General features: G+C 42.4%; 2 protein-coding genes across 3 annotated transcripts; one reads left to right on the forward strand and one right to left on the reverse strand.

The window, feature by feature from the left end:
* Positions 1-3,674: 3,674 nt before the first annotated feature.
* On the reverse strand, positions 3,675-7,178 carry LOC130436556 (uncharacterized). The gene is made up of 4 exons (XM_056767353.1): positions 6,897-7,178; positions 4,899-5,749; positions 4,020-4,148; positions 3,675-3,931 (listed from the first exon to the last, which is right to left on the reverse strand). The coding sequence occupies exons 2-4, from the start codon at positions 5,747-5,749 to the stop codon at positions 3,790-3,792; spliced, it is 1,122 nt and encodes a 373-aa protein (XP_056623331.1). The 5' UTR covers positions 6,897-7,178; the 3' UTR covers positions 3,675-3,789.
* A 2,844-nt stretch (positions 7,179-10,022) lies between these two features.
* Positions 10,023-23,132, forward strand: LOC130434500 (solute carrier family 12 member 6-like). Of its 2 annotated transcripts, XM_056764735.1 has the most exons (25): positions 10,023-10,271; positions 11,507-11,601; positions 11,784-11,912; positions 12,267-12,413; positions 12,550-12,604; positions 13,693-13,823; positions 14,029-14,267; positions 14,779-15,062; positions 15,150-15,311; positions 15,628-15,726; positions 15,809-15,866; positions 15,946-16,120; positions 16,319-16,437; positions 17,451-17,549; positions 17,924-18,043; positions 18,232-18,336; positions 18,412-18,580; positions 19,606-19,801; positions 20,001-20,170; positions 20,244-20,375; positions 20,453-20,560; positions 20,640-20,663; positions 20,950-21,170; positions 21,737-21,870; positions 21,979-23,132. In XM_056764735.1, the coding sequence occupies exons 3-25, from the start codon at positions 11,790-11,792 to the stop codon at positions 22,068-22,070; spliced, it is 3,162 nt and encodes a 1,053-aa protein (XP_056620713.1). In that variant the 5' UTR covers positions 10,023-10,271; positions 11,507-11,601; positions 11,784-11,789; the 3' UTR covers positions 22,071-23,132. The 2 variants fall into 2 exon arrangements, with proteins under 2 accessions (XP_056620713.1, XP_056620783.1); XM_056764805.1 differs by lacking the exon at positions 20,640-20,663.
* The last annotated feature ends 95 nt before the right edge of the window (positions 23,133-23,227 follow it).

The raw sequence follows: 23,227 nt of genomic DNA on the forward strand, positions 1-23,227 counted from the left end.
TTATCGGAAGAGGCATTCCTTCACAACAGTCAAAAAGGTGAAATATCATACATTTAAATTACTATTTTAAACCTGTCTTTAATAAATATATCATTTGCTAATCAAATTGCTAATCAGCCAGTCACATAGCATAAACTCAATCCATTTTGGCATCTAGACGTGGTAAACACACTTGCTGAAGTTCAAACCGAGCATCAAAATGGAGAAACAATTGGATATATGGTATGGGATATATTAGATAACACATACCACCTGAGGATTGTTGCCAACCATGTCCATGTTTTGATGGCTACTTCCAGCAGTAAAAAATGGACCATGTCAGAAAGCTCTAATGATCTCAAACTGGTTTCTTGAACATGACAATGAGCTCACTGTACTCCAATGGCCTTCAGAGTCACCAGACTCAACCAAATAAGCATCAGTTAAATGGCAAGGTCTTCTGGAATATTGTTGCAGACCATGAATGTGAATCAATTATCTACTTAAATTGGTCTTATTTTTTTTAATCAATTTTTCAGAACACAAAATGAGCTATTTTGAAGAATGTGCATTGTATTAACAAAAAAGACCTATATATGTGCAATAGAATGTTTTAGAGACACAGGAGTTGCTCTGTTTTGCTAATGGCTTCGTTCTTTATCAATTGACAGCTGCCAAGCCACACCCTTAGCAACCAAACAGATTAATTTTTGTGCTACCGTCTAGCCAGACCTACGTCTCTGCAGTAGAATATTATAGAGACACGGGGCTTGGTTCGTTTGACTTGTGGTTTGATGTGTTATTAATTGACAGGTGCTATTCCACACCCATGGCAACCGAACAGGTTAGCTTAGCAACCGTTTAGCCAGATCTATATCTCTGCAACAAATCATCGTAGAGACATGAGAATTGGTTCATTGCACTCGTCCCTTAGGTATTATCGGTTTACGCCCGTTTTTGCATACGAGTGTAAGCATGCATGGTCTGTATTAAAAGTTACCGACCGTTTCTGTCATATTTCTTGGTGTGGAAGAGTGTCATTCGTTGTGGATTTGTTACGGTGCCATTCCTGAGCCTAGTTGACAATGGCAAGGCCAATAGAGGCCTTAGACTGCTCGAACCCGCTAAATGCTGCTTGCAGCTTTAATTCTTATTATTATTATTATTTTTCCGCCATAGAACCGGTCGCCCAGCCCAAACCGTAAGTCGTAGAAACTTGAGGCTTGGTCAGTTGGTTGTATCTGTGCAGGCTACTCAGATACAGTGACCCAGCCATATCGGCCTATAGGTGGCGCTACAGCGATGCTGAACGCGTTCGGGCTCGTTACTCCTAAACCGCTTGTCGCACACCCAAGTGTTTTATATCAGTGTAATCATTGGCTCAAAACTTAAAAAACGTATATCTCCGATTTCATTTCCGGTATGCAAATTTTCCCGCTAATTAGCATTTTATGAAAAAAATTAAAAATGAACTAGTCCCTGGATTTTTGCCCGATCGGAACCAAACCAACGCTGATAAATTCTGTAGAGTGTGAATGTAAATATTCATTGAAAAAAAGTCGAAATTTCGATTCAGGGTCGCTAGGGGGCATCAAAACGTCAAACCCGGAAGTAGCCTATTTCATTAAAATGGCTATAACTAGAGAACGGTTTGAGATATCTATACGGGGCTTAGAACATATGTGTAGAACCTCAGTCCGGGGTCACAATAAAAAAAACTCGGTGTTTGACCACTAGGTGGCGCTATAATAGTAACAAACTCGAAAAGGGCTATAACTATCCAACCGTTTGCCCGATCGACATATTATTTGGTATGGTGTGTCTTTGTGTCATGAACCTTGACTGTATAAAAGGACTTTGGCGTATCTCAAAAAACATGTCTGCCATCGGTCAATTAAATGTGAGCACTCATTAGACAGGGTTAACTGACGCCGATAAAAACGACACTTGCTGGGCTTATTTGCCTCATGGTCCTGAAGGTCTGTAAGAAACATGAACTCATTCGGCCACAGGGGGACGAAATAACGCTTTTGGAGTGCTTAATCAATTCTGTATCACGTGACATTTGACATATACAGAAACTATTGGTATCATATGATAGCTCTTCTCATTCTGAACAACTTTGCCTCTGGACACGCTTCTGTCAATCAAACGGTTTGTGAGTTATCGCTGATGATGTCAAAACCTACTTTCGCGAACTAGTCCTTGGTTTTTCAACCAATCGGAACCAAACCAATGCAGATGACTTCTGTGGAGTGTGAATGTAAATAATCATTGAAAAAAAGTTGAAATTTCTTTTCACCGTTGCTTAGGGACGCCAAAACTTAAAATGGGCGGATCCTATCACATTAAAATGGCCATAAATCCAGAAGGGCTTAACATATCATCATGGGGCTCAGTTGATATGTGTAGACCATCACTCCGAGGTCACGTACAAAAGAAGGTAGAGTTTGGACACTAGGTGGCGCTAAAACAGTAAAAATGGCAAAATTGACGTGTATCTCATATCTTAAACAATTGTGTATCACATGACATTTGACACTTACACAAACTAATGATATCATTTAATAGTCCTCCTCTTCATTCTGAACAACTTTGCCTCTTGATCCATTGATGTCACACAAACGGTTCACGAGTTATCGGTGATGGTGTTTAAAACTGACTTTTGCTAACTAGTTCTTTGATTTTTTTAAGCAATTTCAAAATTCTCTATTGCAGGTACATTATAATTGATCATAAAGATTATGAAATGACCATGCCAGTAAACATTCATAACATTTAGTTTGATAATTATTCAAGGGAATGTATTCATTTATACAACAAATCTCTTAGATGGTGTGTGACTATGTTCCACATTCTAAATCTGGTGGCGAAATGGCCAGGCTCTGTTCACGACTCAAGTATCTTCAGAGAATTATGCACATTATTTGGACGTGGCAAGTCAAATAGACTTTACAAACTAACTGGATTACTAATTTTGGGCCTTTTTGGGCCTAACAGAACTGCATTTTTCTATTATATAGGTGACTATGATGGAATCCTGCTAGGGGATAAAGGCTATACCTGCAGGCAGTATTTTATGATACCATTACCTGACACCAACCAACTTTGAATTAGTTTATTTTGTTGTTTTATTGAGAGAAAACAGCTAGTCATGAGTGTGTAAGCATGCAACGCTTCTTTGAGCTGATACTGATAATTTCTATAATTTTTCTGTGTTGGTGGGAGTTTGATCCGTCGTGGGTTCGTTGGGGTCTGACCCCTTACACTGTTCGTGGATGCACTGCTCCATTGAATGGCATAAATACTCGAAACCCGCTTAAAGGCTGCTTGCAGCTTTAATTCACTTTATAATCCTTGTGTTACATAAATTATTGGTAACATTTTGTTAAATGTTGATTTTATTAAATAAACAATTTGTTGAATGGGTCCTGTAGTTAAGTCGCATTTGAAGAAACCATATGGTACACTGTCATCTAGTGGTTGAGTTTAGTATCACAGTCTAAATTTAAAATATTGGCGAGACAAGTTTAGCCAAGTGACCCTTCTTCTCGGTTTCTTTGAATTGTTTTCAGAAACAATTTAAAGGCACTCTATTGTTTGTAAATGTGTACCGGAAGTTGAGTTGGGTCATAAAAGTTTACTTCCGTTTCCTTTCTATTCTGTGTGTTAATCAGTCAGATGGAAAATAAATGCGCTGTGACATGTAAAGAACTTTCCCATTTCTCAGTCTCTACGGCTAAGTTGAATTGGAAGCCGATAGAATTAAGTCTCTCTGGCTGAAGAGGTGCCGCAAACGTTCTTCAGTGTTCACCTTATTGACCCCTCACTGACCTCTGACCTGTCCTTGACCTCTGGATTCTCCCGCAGCCCTGAATGCTGACCTCTGGGTTTGTTTGTCTGGAAGCGGTGCTGAATGAACCTCCTCTCCTCTTCTTCTAACTTGATAAACCTGAAATGACAAATCCCATGAGTGACAGAGCTCACGTGAGAGGACACGTACCGTTGATGACGACAGGTTAATGAGATTTCCGTCTCACATCTTAGCGGACGTGTAATATTTTTCTCGTTCAGACAGTGATTTTTTATCCCACTTGTGTATGGCCATTTTCACCGCAGCATCAAACCGATAGCCTGAATGAAGAACCGTGAGGGAGTCGATTTCATGACTGCGGAGGAGAGAGACAACAAACACAGTTGACACCGCTGTATCACAACATATCATTCACAAATGCCACTTTTACTATTATTACGATGTTCGCATTTGTTGTGAACCCAGCATTATTCACATTTTGCATCTCAATTCGCATGTAAAAAAGTTGAAATATTTCCATCTCAATGGGGCGTCGACACGCTTAGAAAAATGCTCCATATATGCGCGCACCTGCCACGCGTCTAAAACGTCTTTAAAACAAACTTGCGTGTGCAAAAGAGGCCAAATGTGAAACGCCCCTTAAAGATAACAAATTGAAATTTGATTGTACATATAAACTTAAGACAGTGAAATACAGATTTCCGAATGCTGTTTTATGAAATTAAAGTGATACTTTACAGAGAAAGATATTTGGAAGAAAGCTTAAACCAGACAGATTTTGCCCCCATTGACTCCCATAGTAGGAAAAAATACTTAATCATTTTCAAAAGAAGATATTTTAAATAATGTATGGCATCAAACAGTTCTGGGGCACTTTTGAGGACTATTGTTTTTTACCTACTATGGGAGTCAAAATCTGTCTGGTTATAAGCATTCTTCCAAATATCTTTCTCCGTGTTCATCAAAACAAAGACATTAATACACATTTCAAACAAATCGAAGGAGAGATGACAGATGATGACAGATTTTTCACGTTTGTGTGAAGTGTCCCTTTAAATAAAATGTCTTTGGAGAGAAGAAGTCTGGGTTGTGTCTGTGTGCTCACATGAAGAAACAAGTGAGAGCTTGGACATGAGGACTGTTGGAGTAAAACTCTTTGGCTGTTTCACAGAACCTCTGCCACACGCTGAAGTTCTCATGAAGTGATCCTGCTGATGTCATCACGTGTGTGCGCCAGGACTTATCTCTGTCGAGGGATTCCCATGGTTGCTGAGCAGCTGGATTTGAGGTCACAACAGACAGATGAGATGGAAACACACGTGAGGGAGAGAAGGGGTACAGAGGGATGGCTCCATGCATTGGACAGCTGTGATTGGCTCCTAAAGGAGTGTAGTCGATGTGTAGTTGAGATGATGTGGGGTTTGGTTGAGGTACACAAATGAAGTGAGGGGTGTTGGCGCGGGTCACATCGAGCATCACAGCGGGGCGCTGTGGGGTCGGGTGAGCCGGGGGATTTGGAAGCCATGAATGGGGATCTCTGATGGATGGAGCCGTTGGGATGGAGTGTCCGTGCTTCGCCTCCTGATGTCCTGAGTAAAAGTGGGACGTGTTGACAGGTATGATGTCATGTGTCTGATCAGAAGGCTGAAAGAACTCAGGGAAACACGCAGCAATGAAATCACTGAGCGTCTCTTCACATGTTTCTGATAGAGCTTCAGATTGATGGAGAGGAACGTCAGTGAAAACCTCCAGAGTGTTCGCTAGAGATACAGCCAGATGATCTGAGGTCAGGTGCATCCACGGGACGGCCTCTTCATCCTCAGTACTGTCAGGAGATCTGAGATGTGAGAGAGATGGAAAAGACACCCCTGACGCCAGGTCTTCAAGTGACTGCTCCAGTAAAGATGATGGAGCTACACCTTCTTCAGACGTCTTCAGTGACTGAAAGTTTGCCATCTAAAGACAGAAAGTTTAAACATTAAGAAAAACACGGTAGCAAAAACCACGGGTTTCAACTCATGGTTGGATAAAACATGGACAAACGTCTACACAGTTTTAGATTATATTTAAGAACATGTTTGACCCAACACAGTTGCACAAACGATTCTCTATAGTGACAAAAGGAAATCGTTTTATTCTCTTAAAAACCTTTGATGTGCAAAGAAACAAATAAATAAAATGTATTTGGATAGCTACATTTTTTTTACTATTATAATACTTTATTATGGCACCAGCACATATATTTATTGCAGTTCAAAGTGAATTACAGTATAGACCGTTTCATTGGACCGCGAGCGCGCCCATGCCCCAGTTAACTTTCGGTTTGTGTTTTGCTAGTGTGTAATAATATAACCATTTAGATTTTAATTAATTTATGTTAATATTCATTTGTATTTTAATTTATAATCCTTGTATTAAATAAATTATTCGATGAATTTTGTTTTTATTAAATAAACAATTTGTTGTACGGGTCTTGTAGTTCGGTCGCATTTAAAGAACACTAGCGGTTGAGCATGGCATCCCAGTCTAAATTCAAAATATGTAGAGACAAGTTTAGCAAAGAAAGGATTCTTTTCGTTTTTTTATTGTTATTATAAATAATCTTCACGCGCTCTATTGTTTGGGAATGTGAACCGGAAGTTGAGTTGAGGGGGGTCACACAAAAGTGCGCGTGCGCAGTAACGTTTGTTTATGTTGTTAAGATGAATTAAGCCGTCTATAAAGTTTTAATTAATTTAACAGCATTTCAGTGGTGCGGCATTTTATGAACTAAAGTATTAGAAGTAAAATGAAGACATTAAAAAGTTCAACTCGACTGCAGCATCAGCATCATGTCTGATCTTCAAACCATTTATACCAAATCAACCGCGTGACATTGTAGTTAATGATTACCAATAATGATTATACACAAAATAAAAATCAGTATGATGAATATGATAAATAGCTTCTCTTTAAAACTTCTTCTCATTGTAAACGGGTTTGGTTTAGGATTCGACTCAAATGATTTGATATGACACTGTTTGTTTTATATATACAGCATTGTGCAATCTAGTAAATAATGCAGAAAGGATTTAAAATAATAAAACACGAAGGTTAAACAAACCTTTTCAGACGCGGATAGACACGCTGCTGAGATCCAACAAATAAATAAGAATTTCAAACGGAACCAGTTCAAAAACAAACAAACAAAGTCCTCGTGACGATACAACAAAATACTGATATTCAAAAATTATTGATGGTAGACATTATGTATAATTTATTTTATTACGCAAAAATAGTGCTTTTATATTCATCATATTGTTTTTTTTAACATAGGATAGGTGGCAGTCGTTCTTAACACTTCAGTCGAAAGCTTAAAAAGAACTCAATTTCCCACAATCCTCTGCGTCGTAGCCACACATCCGGTCAGCAGTGTGTTCGTCTGTACACGTGTGATTGTAAGTTGCTGTGGTATTTATAAATTTGTTGTTGGTTTGGATTAGTATTTTACGCTATTATTTACATTGTAATCTCGTGTGTGACAGTGAGAGCGACGCGATGTTTCTGCAGTTTTATCTGAATGAGAGTGGCGACAGAGTTTACACTCTGAAGGTGAGTCCGGATACGACTGCTCATTTATCTACTGTAAACAAAGTTCTGTACGGTTATCACACACATTCATACCGTGCCGCTACAAGGGCTCCGTGATAATATCGTGCGATACTAGAGTACTGACTTGTGACTATATTTACGCCAGATATAGGTGATTGGCCAGATATTGGATATTGGCACGGTTCAGGATCCGGTCAATAAGTACCGTGATATTCAACCATTTTGAATCGTGTTTCTCTTCTGTCCGTGCAGAAAGTGGACCCGTCGGGGCAGCCCACGAGTTCGGCCCACCCGGCCCGCTTCTCTCCCGACGACAAGTTCTCCAGACATCGCGTGACCATTAAGAAACGCTTCGGGCTGCTGTTGACACAACAACCACGACCTGTGCTCTAAACACGACTATGGGCCTTTTTTATCCATTAGAATTGTGTCTTTCATGCTTTTTTTTAAGTGTGCCATCTTTTGGAGAAAGTCCAATGTGTTTTTTTCAGCCTACCACGAACCTTCATGTAAAATAAAATGTCTTGTTTCGGGGCTTTTAACGCCACCGCTGTCTTTGAATTATTAAAGATAATAAAAAACAAATCAAAAGCGTGTGTTTTTTGAAGGTTTTCCTGAACATCCTGAACTACAATAACGGAACTAGGTTTCCCACAATGCACGTCGCTGTGACGTGACGGAACGCGCCTTGTCGGGTGCGCGTAGACCTCCCCAGACAGTTCTACGTTTTGATTTAGTTCGATCCCGGAGCAGATAAACGGGCCGAACGGTCGAACCGGCAACCGGAGGGCCAGCAACCGCAGTCCGGAGGTGAATAGACTTCTGAACTCATACAAATCTGACGACGGCGGCGATCGCGTTTAAACGAGGAGGCTGGTTTATACTGGTTTACTTGCGCGCGCTCTTTTATTCACAAACATCTCCGCATGTGCGCTGAGGAGACCCGATTTATAGTTTATTCGCCAACGTGGTCCATTTGTCTAGTTACCCAGTGTGCGCCTGTGTGGTTGTAACTGGCTTAATGGAGACACTCAGGTGTGTGTTTGTGTGTTTGACAGAAAAGGTGCGTTGGACTTGCAGATGAGCAGCTCAATCGGCGTGTGACATCGAAAAATCGCGAGAGTACCGCCCAAACGCGTAGTTCTCGCGATGCTTTAAAGTAAAAGTGCGATCGTGCTGCGCAGCTCCGCGTGAGCTCGAGCACGCTTCAAAGTGTCGCAGGATGATCTAGTGCGGGATTCTGGCCTTACTAAATACACTACAATGACAATATAATGCAGCTTTGTACGGGCTAGGTTATGATGCTGAATAATGGCCATATTCACGCGCTGTGGTACTTTTATAACACTGTGTGGTATTAGAAGCTCGCGAGCCGGTTAGCCAATCGTCGTTTAAGGGATTGCGATCTCAAAACCGTTTGATCGGTCTAACGAGACAACATTTCTGGTCACTTTAGTCACCGATCTAGTCTGAAGGGTTTTTATCGTCAGTATCTAGAGATCAAGGACGTCTTTATACACTTTATCTGCCTGTATGATTTTAAAAGGCGAAGTGATTGACAGCTGTCAGAGAGTTAAAAGATCGCCTGTCTGTCAGTCATTTAGCAGATTTGATCTGTTTATTTTGCTCCACTATGTTCATAGATTTAATTTAATAATGCAGACAGTGTTTGATAAACTCTCTGGATGAAGTATTAGTTGGTTTGCTGCAGAGCCATTAAGAGAGAGAGTCGCGTCAATTCCGTTGACTCCAGTGGAACAGTTTATTCACAGCATTGAAGGCTCTCAATAGTTCCCGGAAGTTACTAGTAACACATGGAGCTGCGACTAAACGGAGCAACTGATGTAAACTTACAACCCATTTAAAGACGAAAGCCATTTAATGAATAAGGAAATAAAGTATTAAAGAGAAAACATAAGTTCCTGGAACTATCTGAAGGCTCCATGAATCAAGTGACGCTCCAGCGTTTTGGACTTCCGTTGGCAGAACTCTCTCAATGGCTCTGGTTTGCTGTCTAAACCATCTTGACCAATGGGTCCTTCAGCCGGTCACTGATCTAAACTGGTTTGTAACCAGCTAGAACCATGTAAACAAGTCACCATTAGAAGCCTGATATTTTCTTATATTTGTTCTCTATGTGACTTTCTGTGGTTTGTCATTCCTCTTTTCCAATTTAGATTGTTGCATATGCTATCGACCAGAGTCTGTGTCCGTCAGGGTTGTTTTGTTTTGGATAAGAGTAGACGGAACGTCTATTTCTCATGAGTCAGATGGTTGGGAATGTCCTGTTCTACTAAAGCCTTTGCTGACTAGACAGAAACCAGGTTCACGAGACACAAGATGGTATAAGTAATCGGAAACATTTGCTGTATAATTTGTCAAACTTGTGAACTCCCAAGAATTCCAGGCTACCTCTATACAAATTCCTCAGCATCAACGAGCACTAAATTTCATTGAATCTTGACGATTTATGTCAACCTCGAACCAGATGTCTGTAGTCTGTTAACTACCGATTCATTCGCACCCTTTTTAGCTTCACTCTGCCATCTCCATGGCGATGTGCCAGCCCTCAACCTCGCCGCCACGCATCCTCAGCTGATCGTTGACAGGCCGTCGCCTCGAGATCCTTGAACCTTCACACTGGCGGAACCTCAGCAGCAGCCTGCGGCGCGGGAGGCCACGGCATCGTCCGTGCGCTTCACCGTAACGCCCATCAAAGCCGAGGATCTCCCAGACACATCGCCGGACGTCAGCTTGCGGTCCAGCGGCAGGGTTCGATTCGGCTCCAGGGAGAGCGTGTATCGGAGCGAGGCGTACAGTGAAGCGTCCGGAGGGCACACCACGTCTGCAGGGGCTGACACGTCGGAACGCAGCAGCGTGGAACACGGTGAGTTTTCACAGTGCTGCTTTAATCTTTTTTTTTATCTCAGCCGACACACACATATAGTGCAACATCATCATGTGTAACAGGAAGTTCCTCTCAAGATTAGTCGCAGCATTCTGACAACCACACACACAATTTTTTGGAACATAATAATTGCCTGTATGTGGATTTATGTTGTGTGTGTGCGTGTGTGGGGGGAACAGTGTTAATGGGTGCGGTGGTTTGAGGTTTCTGTGTCACAGGAAGATGGCCCTGTGTGTTTGGTTAAGGAAGTGAAATTGTGTGTGTTCAGGGTGTTACTGATGGTCATGTGACACTAGAAATAAAAAATACAAAAATAAATATTTTCTCAATAATTAGCACCGCGCAATTGTACAAGAACTATAAAAACGTTCACAACGTGAACTGTAATGCTGTCTGTCACATTCAGTGTTTTTTTGCCTAATGAATCGCTCTGAAAATACGAGTGTAGGGAGACAAAGACTCTTAACTATATTTAAAAGGGATGTAAAAGTGCCAAACACAATATCAATAATCACAGGTCTCAAAGTTACTGTTCACTGTGATTCCACATTTCAAGCTTTAGTTAGTGTGTAACGTTGCTGTTAGAGCACAAATAATATCTGTAAAATGATATTAGCTCAAAAGCTCAAAGTTCAGTGCCAAGCGAGATATTGTCATTAACAGAATTCACTTATCAAGGACTACAGAGAACTGCTGGATCGGACTACAGCCCTCTACTTCCCGGGTACATGATGTCACTATTCCGAGTGCTTTTAATAACCCCCGCCCAAAGGACTACACCAAAAAAGGGGCGAGGTCTAATAACAGCTTCATGACTTTAACATCAACTGTGAAAACTGTGCTGTATAATACACTGATGTGTGTGTGTGCGCTTACCTCTTAAACACTTTAATGAAACATCCTCTGAAGTCCTGCTTCCAAATGTTTCCCGGTCAATCTGCTTGTTTAATTATCCAAATCTTCGATGGATCCGCATGTGTTTAACTGATGAAGTAAAGTTGACGCCATTGTTACTGTTTATTGCTAAAAAAAAATTTGGCAACGACCAACAACGAGGCAGCGTTTTTTGAAACTAGAAACATGAACATCCATTGTTGAAAATAGCCAAAGAACGGCTGCTTTAATGTCACAGTTATTGTCAATAATGATGTTTCAACACTTCACATGTCAAAACTCTTTGTGTGTGTGTGTGTGTGTGTGTGTGTGTGTGTCAGGTGACGTGAAGCTGTCCAGCGTTTACATCAATAACTCTCACGCTGTGGATGATGATGATGATGATTTCTACGACAGGAATCTCGCTCTCTTTGAGGTTTGCACTTACACCTCTTGAATGTTTCTCCACTCAGTCTCCCGACAGAGAAACATCAAATGTGATGTGGCTCAAACTATCATCTAAATGTTCCCCATGCACACCATCATCTCACTTTATCTTGTCATGTTTTTTAGCTGAATGTAGTGTCAGTTTTCACCCGTATCTCTCTCTCTGTGTAGGAAGAGATGGACACTCGTCCCAAAGTGTCATCTCTGCTCAGTCGTCTGGCCAACTACACAAACCTCACGCAGGGCGCCAGAGAGCACGAGGAGGCGGAGAACATTGGCGAGAAACGCAAGGCCAGGAAGGTAACACACACAAACACACTATTTCACAATAACACACTGTGACACAAATCCAGAAGATCTGTGAGACATCAGGTGTGGTCTTTCCTGTAGTTCAGTGGTAAGAGCATTGCGTTAAGGTTGTGGGTTCGGTCCCTGGGGATTGCAGATACCTATGTAAAATGTATAGGATAAACCAATTTAAGTCGCTTATGTATGTCTGCCAAATACCTAAATGTAAATGTCTTCATTTAACGATACAAAACAGCAATCCCAGAATGCATTGCCACAATGTTGCTGTGTTGATTATAAAGAAGCTTATGAGGATAAATGTGATTATCAATGTGTGTATCAAAGGGGGCTTGTGTTTGCTGTCAGTCTCCTCAGATGGGCACCTTCATGGGCGTCTATCTGCCCTGCCTGCAGAACATCTTTGGAGTGATTCTCTTCCTCAGGCTGACGTGGGTCGTGGGGACAGCCGGGGTCCTGCAGGCGCTGTGCATCGTCTTCATATGCTGCTGTTGTGTGAGACTTTTTTTGTTGCACGTAGAACATGCTAGAGTATTGATCTCGTTCAAGATGAAGTTGAGTTTTCTGTATGTATAAACAAATCAAAGGTCATGGTTTGTTAAATACTCTGCACGTGTTTGTGTGTGAACAGACGATGTTGACAGCCATCTCAATGAGTGCCATAGCTACTAACGGAGTCGTGCCAGGTAACGCTTCGCTCTCTACTTTCTCTTTTCTGATCACTTGACTGGAGAACTGTCACTTTGTGTTTAATTTGTTAGATGTGATATTTGAAGACCGCACTTCTGTCCCAAACCCACTTCTGGTTCTGCTGCGGTCATGTTAAGAATAGTTCACTTTCGGAAGAAATGTTCATGATCATTAACTCACCCCGCCGTGGCCAAGATGTTTATGTGTTTGTTTCTTTAGTGGAAAAGAAAAGAAGGTTTTTGATGAAAACATGACAGGATTTTTCTCCATATAGTGACTTCATTGGACTCCAAACGTTTGAAGGTCAAAATGACAGTTTCAGTGCAGCTTCAAAGGGGTTTAAACCATGGTCTGTTTGAATAATGGATTCTGATTGGCAGGAAGGTTAAAAGCCTTTAATGCGCGGGTAAAATTTTAAATGAACTGAGAAAATGACCGTTGTTTTCACCTGTTTGATCTAAAATGACACTGTAATCATCTAAAAGCTTTAACTTGGTATAAGCAGGACAATCCACAGCTAGCCATGCATTAAAGGATTTAAATGTCGGTAGGTTCTTCGCCTCCACGTCTTACATTTAACGCACAGTTAGCTGTGGATTATCCCTCATTTAAATGACTATGAATAAAGGTCTTATCTAGTGAAACGATCTGTCTTTTTCTAAATATAATAAAACTGTATATGCATATAATTGCGTTGAAAACTTGCAAGTTCAACTTGTAAACACTGACTCTGTACTCCCGCCTACGTCAAACGTGAAACTTTTATTGATATTATCAGTAAAATTTTAAATCAAGCCGGTTATGATAACAGTGATTTTGTCAGTTAAATTTCAAATGTAATGAAACTTACTGGAGCTACCTGTGCATTAAAGGGTTTTAACCTTCCAACCAATCAGAATCCAGTATTCAAACAGACCATGGATTCAGAATGTTCTTTTCTTTTCCACTAAAGAAACAAACACATAAACATCTTGGATGACATGAGGGTGAGTAAATGAGCATGAACATTTCTTTTGAAAGTGAACTACTCCTTTAACATCGTGAGTGACTAACACTTTCTCTCTTTCTGTCTCCTGTCCTCCAGCGGGGGGGTCGTATTTTATGATCTCCCGTTCTCTGGGTCCGGAGTTTGGGGGGGCTGTGGGCTCATGTTTCTATTTGGGTACGACCTTCGCTGGGTCCATGTACATCCTCGGTGCCATCGAGATTTTACTGGTGCGAGTCACTTCATCTTCATCACCGTCATCTCCATCAGATTTCCTCTCTGTTTAAGCTCGAGTCAGAATGTATTCACAGATTCTGTATGCACACATTTGCTTTATGCAACACTAGAACACATCAAACGTTTATGCATATTTCATTTAACGAGAGACAAATAGCTTAAGTGCACTTTAACGTTTGTTCGTTTCGCTCTTTATAGTTGTACATCGCTCCTGGGGCCGCCATCTTTGATTCTAACGGTCAAGATGGCGGGGCAGCCATGTTGAATAACATGCGCATCTACGGCTCCATCTTCTTGGTGTTGATGTCGCTGCTGGTGTTCGTGGGAGTCAAATACGTCAACAAGCTGGCGTCAGTTTTTCTGGCGTGCGTTATTATTTCCATTCTGTCCATCTACACCGGAGCGCTGGTGTCCGCCTTCAAGCCGCCGGATTTCCCGTGAGTCTTTTATTTCACTTTGTGGTGGCCATTCTAGCGGTTTCTGTGCTGTGTGGACACATTTCCTGTGAAAACGGGAAGTTAGGTCATGACAGAGCTCATCTTTTTCTGTGTCCATTAGATGATACACGTATTGTTGATTTACAACGTGATTTAGTCGGCATGAAAGTCGGCATGGAATTAAAAAGGATTGTTCTAATTGTTTTACGCAGTGGTGAAGTATTTATGATAAATAATTTATCCGTGCACATTATAATTTTTACAAATTGATTTGCACTTGTAATCTTTAAACAAACACGTTAAGCTCCTCCTCTTCTGGAAAGACCTCTCTTCACTTCTGGTCAGGAGGAACGATGCAAGTCTTGATCCAATCAGCTGTCGTTTGTTAAAATGAAGTCCCGCCCTCCATTTTTTCCTCATTTCAGAAGTGGTTTCACTGGGGTATAGATTTGTGTTTCAGCTTTACTGTATTTCCGTCTCTTCGAGGGTGTGACATATGCTTCATTTGCAGTGTTTGTATGTTGGGGGAACGAAGCATCTCTCAGCTCAAACTGAACAACAGCCCGTGTGCTAAAACGCAGCGAGATCCGACGGTGCCTGTCAACATGTCCACCAGCGGCACGTTCAATGTCAGCGAGGCTCCGCCTCTTTCCCCGTCAGCAGAGAAGACGACAGCGCTGTGGTCGCAGTTCTGTATGGGTGGGGAGTTCAACGCCACGTGCGATGAGTATTTCCTCCATAATAACTTCACACAGATACAGGGAATCCCTGGACTGGCTAGCGGCAGGATGGCAGGTAAACACATTTGCACATTCGTGTTCCTGCTCAGTCAGCTGCGTTCAGACGTCATGTGACTAGTGTTTGCTCTGTCCATGTGTTCAGAGAACATCTGGAGTTCATACTCCAGTAAAGGTGACGTCACAGAGCGAGTCTCTCATCCCAGCACCCACGCTCTTGCGGAGTCCAGTAGGCACCCGTACGTGTTTGCTGACATCACCACCTCCTTCACGCTGTTGGTGGGAATATTCTTTCCTTCTGTGACAGGTAATCCTCACTCTCTGTGTGTCTCTGTGCGCATGCATGTTTGTGCTTGTGTGTGTGTCTGTGTGTGTCTATGCTTGTGCGCAGGCGTGTTTGTGTGCGTGTGTCTGTGTGCGTGTCTGTATGTTTGTGTGTGGTTGTGTGCGTGTGTCTGTTGCGTGTTTGTATGTTTCTGCATGTGTGCTTCTGTACCTGGTAATCCTCACTTTCTGTGGTTTTTATAATGTGTACTACATCCCACAATGCACTTGAGACGGATGACCCAGGAGCAAAGTGAGAGCGGTTATTTGATCAGATTGTGTTTGTGTCCGTGCGTCAGGAATCATGGCCGGCTCCAACAGGTCTGGAGATCTGAAGGACGCTCAGCGGTCTATTCCCATCGGGACCATTCTGGCCATCCTCACCACGTCTGTGGTCTGTATCCTTACACAGTGCGTCTCCAAAGCATCCATGAGCTTCTCTGTCTGTGCAATGCGTTTCCTGAATGTGAGCTTCATCAGATCTCAGCTGTGTGGTGTTGTTCGGAGCCTGCGTGGAGGGAGTTGTGCTCCGGGACAAGTGAGTCTCATCAGTCCGTTAGCTCTGTTCTTTTTAGGGGAGGTCTGACGGTTTCTCTCTCTGTGAATGTGTCTGTTAGGTTTGGCGACTCTGTGAAAGGAAATCTTGTGGTGGGCACGTTGTCATGGCCGTCGTCGTGGGTCATTGTCATCGGTTCTTTCTTCTCCACGTGCGGCGCAGGGCTGCAGTCGCTGACAGGAGTGCCTCGGCTGCTGCAGGCCATCGCTAAAGACAACATCATTCCTTTCCTGCGGGTGAGAGCGCCAAACATCTTCCAGTTAGTGTTCAGGATCTATCAGGAGCCGCGCTCAGACGGCTGTTTCTCTTCTTCAGAACATTGAAGTCTTTTATTGGAATTAAAAAATAAAAATAAAATGATAAATGGTGTATGTGTCCTGTGTCTGTTTTAAATGAGGTGTTGTGTGTTTGTTTTGATGTGTTCGTCGCTGCAGGTGTTTGGTCACGGGAAGGCGAATGGAGAACCCACATGGGCTCTCTTACTCACAGCTGTACTGGCTGAACTGGGAATCCTCATCGCTTCACTGGATCTGGTTGCTCCAATACTCTCAATGTAAGTGTGTGTGTGTGTTGTCTATAGTGTATATTGTCTGGGAGAGAATGTGAACAATCAGTGTGTGTTGAATTCAGCTTCTGTTACCTGATTGATTTAAAAGACTTCCTGTGTTTGATTTTTTTCATCTCTTAAAGGGACAGTTCACCATAAAATGAAAGTTGGCTCATGCGTCGCTCATCCTCAAGTTGTTCCAAATCTGTATAAATATCATTGTTCTGTTGAACACAAAGAAAGATATTTGAGAGAGTGTTTGCCATTTTCAGTTCTGGGACATCATTCACTACCGGTGTAGAAACAATGATTGTATTCATTTATTGTTCTGTTAAACACAAAATTAGATATTTGAAGGACTTTGGAAAAGAAAACAATTTTAATTTGAGGTACTATGCTAGTCAGTGATGTCCCAGAAATGTCAGTTGCAAACATTCTTCCAAATATCTTTCTTTGTGTTCAGCATAACAAAGCAATTCATACGTGTTCGGATCAACTTGAGTGTGAGTAAATGATGACAGAATGTGTTTAGGTGAACTGTCCCTTTAAAACTCATCCTTGATCATCAAAATGACATTTCAAAAGTTTGTTCATGTGAACGTCATTTCTGAATGACTGAAAACCGTTGAATGTGACTCTGCACCAGAGCTTCATTGACATTCACAGATTCATGAATATGCAAATCGTTCACGGCCAGTTTGGACTACATAATCCAAGTTGATGTAAGTGTAACAACATGCTTGTGACGTAACAAACAAAAGGTTTTTAAGATTGTCTTTGTTGATCTGCCGTTTTAAAGAAATGATTGACTGATGACGACACGCTTAAACACCCGCTGCAGTGAATGTTTCATGTTGTTTATGTGTATGTGCTGTTTTAAGGACATGTCTCGATAGTAAAGTAGGTTACGACACAGCTGACGTCACATTATAAACATGAATCAAGAACACACGGAGTGATGAGCACATTCTAAAGTGTGTGTGTTGTTACTCATCATCAGTGTTTCTCTCTGGCTGTAGGTTTTTCTTGATGTGTTACCTGTTTGTGAATTTGGCTTGTGCTCTCCAGACGCTCCTCAGAACTCCAAACTGGAGACCGCGGTTTTTATATTACCACTGGTAAAACACACACACACACATGCACAAACACACACAAACATACACAGGCGCACATACAAACGTGCACAATCGCACTCACACAAACACGTACATACACAAATGCGCACACACACAAATGTGCACACAATGCACTCACACAAACGCGCACACAAACAAATGCATGCACACACTCACACAGACACGCACTCGCACAAACACACACAGGCACAAACATAGACAGGCACAGACACACAAGCACAAACATGCACACAAACACACGTTCCATATTAAATGAAACCACATCTCTTCTGTTGTGTAATATTGAAATGACTGCAATTTCTCTAAAACCTCTGAGTATGTCTGATGATGATGATCTCATTTCCATTCGGTCTCAGGTCTTTGTCATTTCTAGGAATGACCATCTGCCTGGCTCTCATGTTCATATCATCGTGGTACTACGCCATCGTTGCCATACTGATCGCCGGAATGATCTACAAGTACATTGAGTATCACGGGTATGTTGCCATGGGTCTCTGAACACTGATCTTCGCTCCGGGGTTATTCATACGAGTCATTAAACATCTTACTCGTTTAGTGCTCATCCTGCAACACACTGACCGATGAAACCTTTTATTCCTGCTCGTATTAGTGAATTCTGAGATATGTTGGCCTAAAGTGCTTTGTATGTGTGTGTGTGTATTAGAGCAGAGAAGGAGTGGGGCGACGGCATCAGGGGTCTCTCTCTTAGTGCCGCTCGATTCGCTCTGCTGAGACTGGAGGAAGGACCACCACACACCAAAAACTGGAGGTACACATACACACACAGGCAAACAACACGTGGAGCTCCAGGAATCTCACGCATTACGCTCCGCTCTCCTCACAGGCCTCAGCTGCTGGTCCTGCTGAAGTTGGATGAAGACGCTCACGTCAAATCTCCACGTTTACTGACGTTCGCCTCTCAGCTGAAAGCGGGAAAAGGTTTGACCATCGTGGGAACAGTCATAACAGGAAACTTCCTGCAGACGTACGGCGAGGCCCTCGCTGCAGAGCAGGTCTGTTCTGCCGAACACACTGTCATCACGACGTATACATACAGTAGAAATATATCCAGAGTGACGGATGTCTCAGATCAGAGAAGAAAAACCACAGCCGCAGTGTGGAAGATAAGAGAGATTAGAAAGAATGTCAGTCACCGGGCAGATCCATAGTAGGGAAAATACTATGTGTGAGTGAAGATATCTACAAAAACTCAAGCGTCTTCCTGAAGACTCGTCAGAATAAAAGTCCTGTTAAACTGAACAGTGTAGAGTATTGTACTATAGTATTTGCTATTGAAAATTGCAGTGCCCTTGTAATAAATTGATAAACACTGTATACTACAGTTAGTCAATGTGAATAAACTTACAGCCTTTACACTAATATTTATAACTGCTTGCCTTTGTTTAATAGCAGTCACAGAGAGTAGGCCTATAACCAAATACAGGCGGCCAAAGCAGACAAAAAGGAAACTGGACCAATCTAGATCCCAAACTATCATATTGAGAGATCAAATGAAATAAATTAAAATGTATCTTTGGACGACTCGTCGGACATCAGTGCAAGTACTTGAGTACAAAAATGACTCATCCAAAGATAAAAAAGGACAACCACGTGACGATGTTTAATGTCAAGCCCTGAAATAAATGGAGAGAAAACCCCCTTCTGGAGAAACCGGTCTCATGGAAATATTTTGCTGCTTGGCAAAGTTCAAGTTTGGTGAACTCAAACCTGCAAATTTGCGTCACATGAGTGTGTGAGACCAAAAGAAGTTCAAAGCATCATAGCGTGACCTCTCTGTAAAAGAAATTCTCTCATTGCAGCATTGTCGCATCATCCCGTTTTGTACAACACAACTTAAAAAGATTAGAAAAACCAGATAAACAGAAAAACGGCTTGGTTTGCGGCGGCAATAGAAACAGGAGCGTTTGGTAAAGTTTAAACAGTGAAACGTGTCATATCCTGTTCCCGCCCATGCATGTGAAAATTCATGCGTGACCACTGCTTTATGCTGTAGATCTGTCTCTCTGTGCGTCTGTAGACTCTGAAGCATCTGATGGAGAAGGAGCGCGTGAAGGGTTTCGTGCAGTGTATCGTGGCACAGAAGCATCGCGAGGGAATCAGTCACATGATTCAGTCCAGTGGATTGGGCGGCATGCGTCAGAACACGGTGGTTATGGGCTGGCCTCTTGCCTGGAGACAGAGCGAAGATCCACAGAGCTGGAAAACCTTCATCAGTGAGTTTCCACATTCAACACATTGTGTATGATCACACCTCCCTTAGAATCCAGATCTTGTTTTATAAACGATTGTTCTCTCTCTTCTGTTGTTTTGAAGTTGAGCGTGTTCACATGTTATAATGAATCTTTGTTTTCGTTCTAGTTGTACACGAAACAATAAGGTACGATGAGTCATGAAGTTCATTTGTTTCTCCAGACACGGTGCGAGTCACCACCACGGCCCATCTGGCTCTGCTCGTGCCGAAAAACATCTCTCTGTTTCCAAGCAACAGTGAGGTGTGGACGGAGGGCTACATCGACGTGTGGTGGATCGTTCACGACGGCGGGATGCTCATGCTCTTGCCCTTCCTGCTCCGACAACACAAGGTGCGCGTTAAAGACCCGTCTCGCTCTCCCGCTGTCTGTCACCTGGCTATGCTAATGAGGTTGTTTGTGTCAGGTGTGGCGCAAGTGCGGGATGCGGATCTTCACCGTGGCACAAATGGAGGACAACTCCATTCAGATGAAGAAGGACCTGGCCACCTTCCTCTATCATCTGCGTATAGATGCCGAGGTGGAGGTGGTGGAGATGGTAATCATCTGATTCAATGCACGCACACGTACTGTTGAGCGTCTAATCTTGTGACATGTGACTGTCTATCTCTCCAGCACAACAGCGATATCAGCGCCTACACGTACGAGAGGACGCTGATGATGGAGCAGAGATCTCAAATGCTTCGCCAGATGCGTCTGTCCAAATCTGATCGTGAGAAAGAGGTGAGCGACGTGATGTTCATGTAACTGCGAATCCTATGAACTTCAGGACCTCACGTCTCTTTTTATCTCCACTTTAAAGCGAGTTCGCTGGAGTTTTGACGACGTGAGTCCAAGCATTCATTCATACGTTGTAGCTTCTTGAACGTCCTGTTATAGAGAGAGAGCTTGTGTTTTTGTGTATAGTGAGTTTTTGCGTCTACATTGTATCTGAAACCACAGGTTTAGCCGCTAGCGGTCAGTAGCATGTGTGTAAAGTGCAGCGGAGAACGCTTTTACATTCTGCTCAACTAGATTCTCCAAAGATGCAGGAGATTCACGTCCAGTCTTGAGTTGAACAGCAGACGTGCTGTGATTGAGTTTTCGTGAAGGTTTTGTGTTTGTGTGCGTAGGCACAGCTGGTTAAAGACAGGAACTCTATGCTGCGGCTGACAAGCATCGGCTCAGATGATGACGATGACACAGACGGCGCCGAGAAGAGTGTGGAGCACAAGCGCGTTCACATGACCTGGACAAAAGACAAAGCCCTTCAGATGCTGAGCAACACTCAAACCAACACGGCTTCCTGCTGCAGCACGCCAGAGGGCTTCAGAGACATGCTGAACATACGTCCGTGAGTTACACCACTCAATTGCGCTTTTTACTTCTGCGTCAGAACTACGGCGTAGCCTAACGCGCACCTCTCCAAGAATGTTAAGTCGTGTAAGTGCTGTGATCGGTCTAAAAAAACTTACCGCCGTCACTGCTTAATGCGTCTCAAACTGCGTAAACAACCAACCGCTTCTTCGGCTCTTGTCTTGGTTACACAAGCAACACGCCTGTGCACACTGACACCTGGTGGCCATGGCCTGTCGACGCGGACAATGACGCTCAAGTATAAACAAAAAATGGCGCATTGGTTATAGATTAGGTCTGACGTGCAACACTCCAAGAATGTAACTGCGAGTCAATGCAACACGGACCGCAAGCGCTGTGATTGGTCTGCTCCAAACCCCTCCCTTCCGGTCAAAATACCTGCAATAGCATCGCATTTACGAATAAATGATCAAAATGAATGATGTTTTTTTATCTGTATTTAACAACTGAAGCTAAAAATTGTCTGTGTACTTGCCGCCGTCACTGTTAAGTTGGTTTCGGTCAGTTGTGCATGGTATTTATCGTCTGATTTGTGTGTTTCAGAGACCATTCTAATGTACGCCGCATGCACACCGCTGTAAAACTCAATGAGGTTATAGTCAATAAATCCCATGATGCTCGGCTGGTCCTCCTCAACATGCCCGGACCCCCTAAGAACCCGGATGGAGATGAGAACTGTATCCTTTGACATTGACTTGATTTAAAGAGGTCCTGAATAGAATTCTCGTTTTAAAGAGAGGTTTTCTATGAAATGATTATATTTCTTTACTCTGGGGGTCTCACAGATATGGAGTTTCTGGAGGTCTTAACTGAGGGGCTGGAGCGCGTCCTGTTGGTCAGGGGTGGAGGAAGTGAGGTCATCACCATCTACTCCTGAGTGTGACTAAATCCTCTGCCTGAAATCTGCCGAGATGAGCGAGTATTACAAAATGAAAAGTGGCCAACAACACTTTTATTTTGGTTTCGGTTAACATTTGTTTTTATTATCATTGACTGTCAAGAGACAGAGATTTTAGTATGACCAAGAACAGTGTTTGATTTTCCATATTTGGCAATATGTGTGTGTGTCTGTTCGTGCACGAGCACTTACATCCTCTTGTGTCGTGAAAATAGAAGCGTGGCTCTTTGGGGATAAACTTGACCATTGGATCATAGAGAGGGAGAGAGAGAATGAGAGAGCGAGAGCGAGAGCGAGAGAGAGAGAGAGAGAGTGTTCCACAGACTGACTCAGGGTTTAAGCTTTTAATGCGGCATGGAGTGTGTGTGTGTGTGTGTTTTCAGGAGAGTTGTGTTTATGGTTGAGCAGCGTGTTAGAGGATTAGTTCACCCGACATGTTTTATCATTTACTTGACCTCACACCACTCCAGAACAAAACTTTTCTTTCACGAGACCTGAACGGAGTAATTAAGAGTAAAGAAATGAATATTGGAGTGACGCGAGGATGAGAAAAAGGTTTTGGGTTTAGCGTGAACTGTTTCTTTAAATAATGTTGGTGTGTGTTGTGTACGCGGTCCCTCTTGTTTCATATGTTCTGCATGGAGAATTTGGGATTGAGAATCGACATGTTAGACAATGCGGTAGCAATAGCTGTTTGACATTCATCCTGTTTCAGACCAATAATTTATCCATTCATCGCTCAGATGGTTTTAAATGTACAGACACGTTTTCATTGGTTTTCTCATCTGAAACACTGCTTTGCATATCCTCAATTCCTCAAATGATCGTAGTTTTGGAGCTTTGCCTTATTTGTGCGAGTTTGAGTTCTCAGATGTAGTGGAGGATATTTATATTATGCTTTTATTTTTTACTTTTTCAACGATGGCTTGTATGTCTATGTGCAGTGATTGCTGCTGATTTTGTAAAACAAATTGTTTTTTTCGTTGGAGATCCCAAGTGTCATCTGCTGTTTTTATCACAAATAAAACGAACAAATAGAAATCTTGTTGAACAATCTGTCTGGAAAACATTTTAGCAGCAATGCCACAATGAGCCAAATAGCACTGGTTTATATATAATAATAATAATAACAGAAG

This window comes from Triplophysa dalaica, chromosome 1 (assembly GCF_015846415.1).
Source record: "Triplophysa dalaica isolate WHDGS20190420 chromosome 1, ASM1584641v1, whole genome shotgun sequence".
Classification (NCBI taxonomy): domain Eukaryota; kingdom Metazoa; phylum Chordata; class Actinopteri; order Cypriniformes; family Nemacheilidae; genus Triplophysa; species Triplophysa dalaica.

Bases quoted from the DNA above. Each gene is read 5' to 3' on its own strand.
- LOC130436556 (XM_056767353.1), bottom strand. From the start codon at position 5,749: ATGGCAAACTTTCAGTCACTGAAGACGTCTGAAGAAGGTGTAGCTCCA. The intron at 4,149-4,898 runs GTGAGCACACAG...TCTCCTCCGCAG, and splicing joins GCTCTCACTTGTTTCTTCAT to TCATGAAATCGACTCCCTCA. The intron at 3,932-4,019 runs GTGAGACGGAAA...TTGTCATTTCAG, and splicing joins TATTACACGTCCGCTAAGAT to GTTTATCAAGTTAGAAGAAG.
- LOC130434500 (XM_056764735.1), top strand. From the start codon at position 11,790: ATGGACACTCGTCCCAAAGTGTCATCTCTGCTCAGTCGTCTGGCCAAC. The intron at 18,044-18,231 runs GTATGTTGCCAT...TGTGTGTATTAG, and splicing joins AAGTACATTGAGTATCACGG to AGCAGAGAAGGAGTGGGGCG. The intron at 20,561-20,639 runs GTGAGCGACGTG...TCCACTTTAAAG, and splicing joins AATCTGATCGTGAGAAAGAG to CGAGTTCGCTGGAGTTTTGA.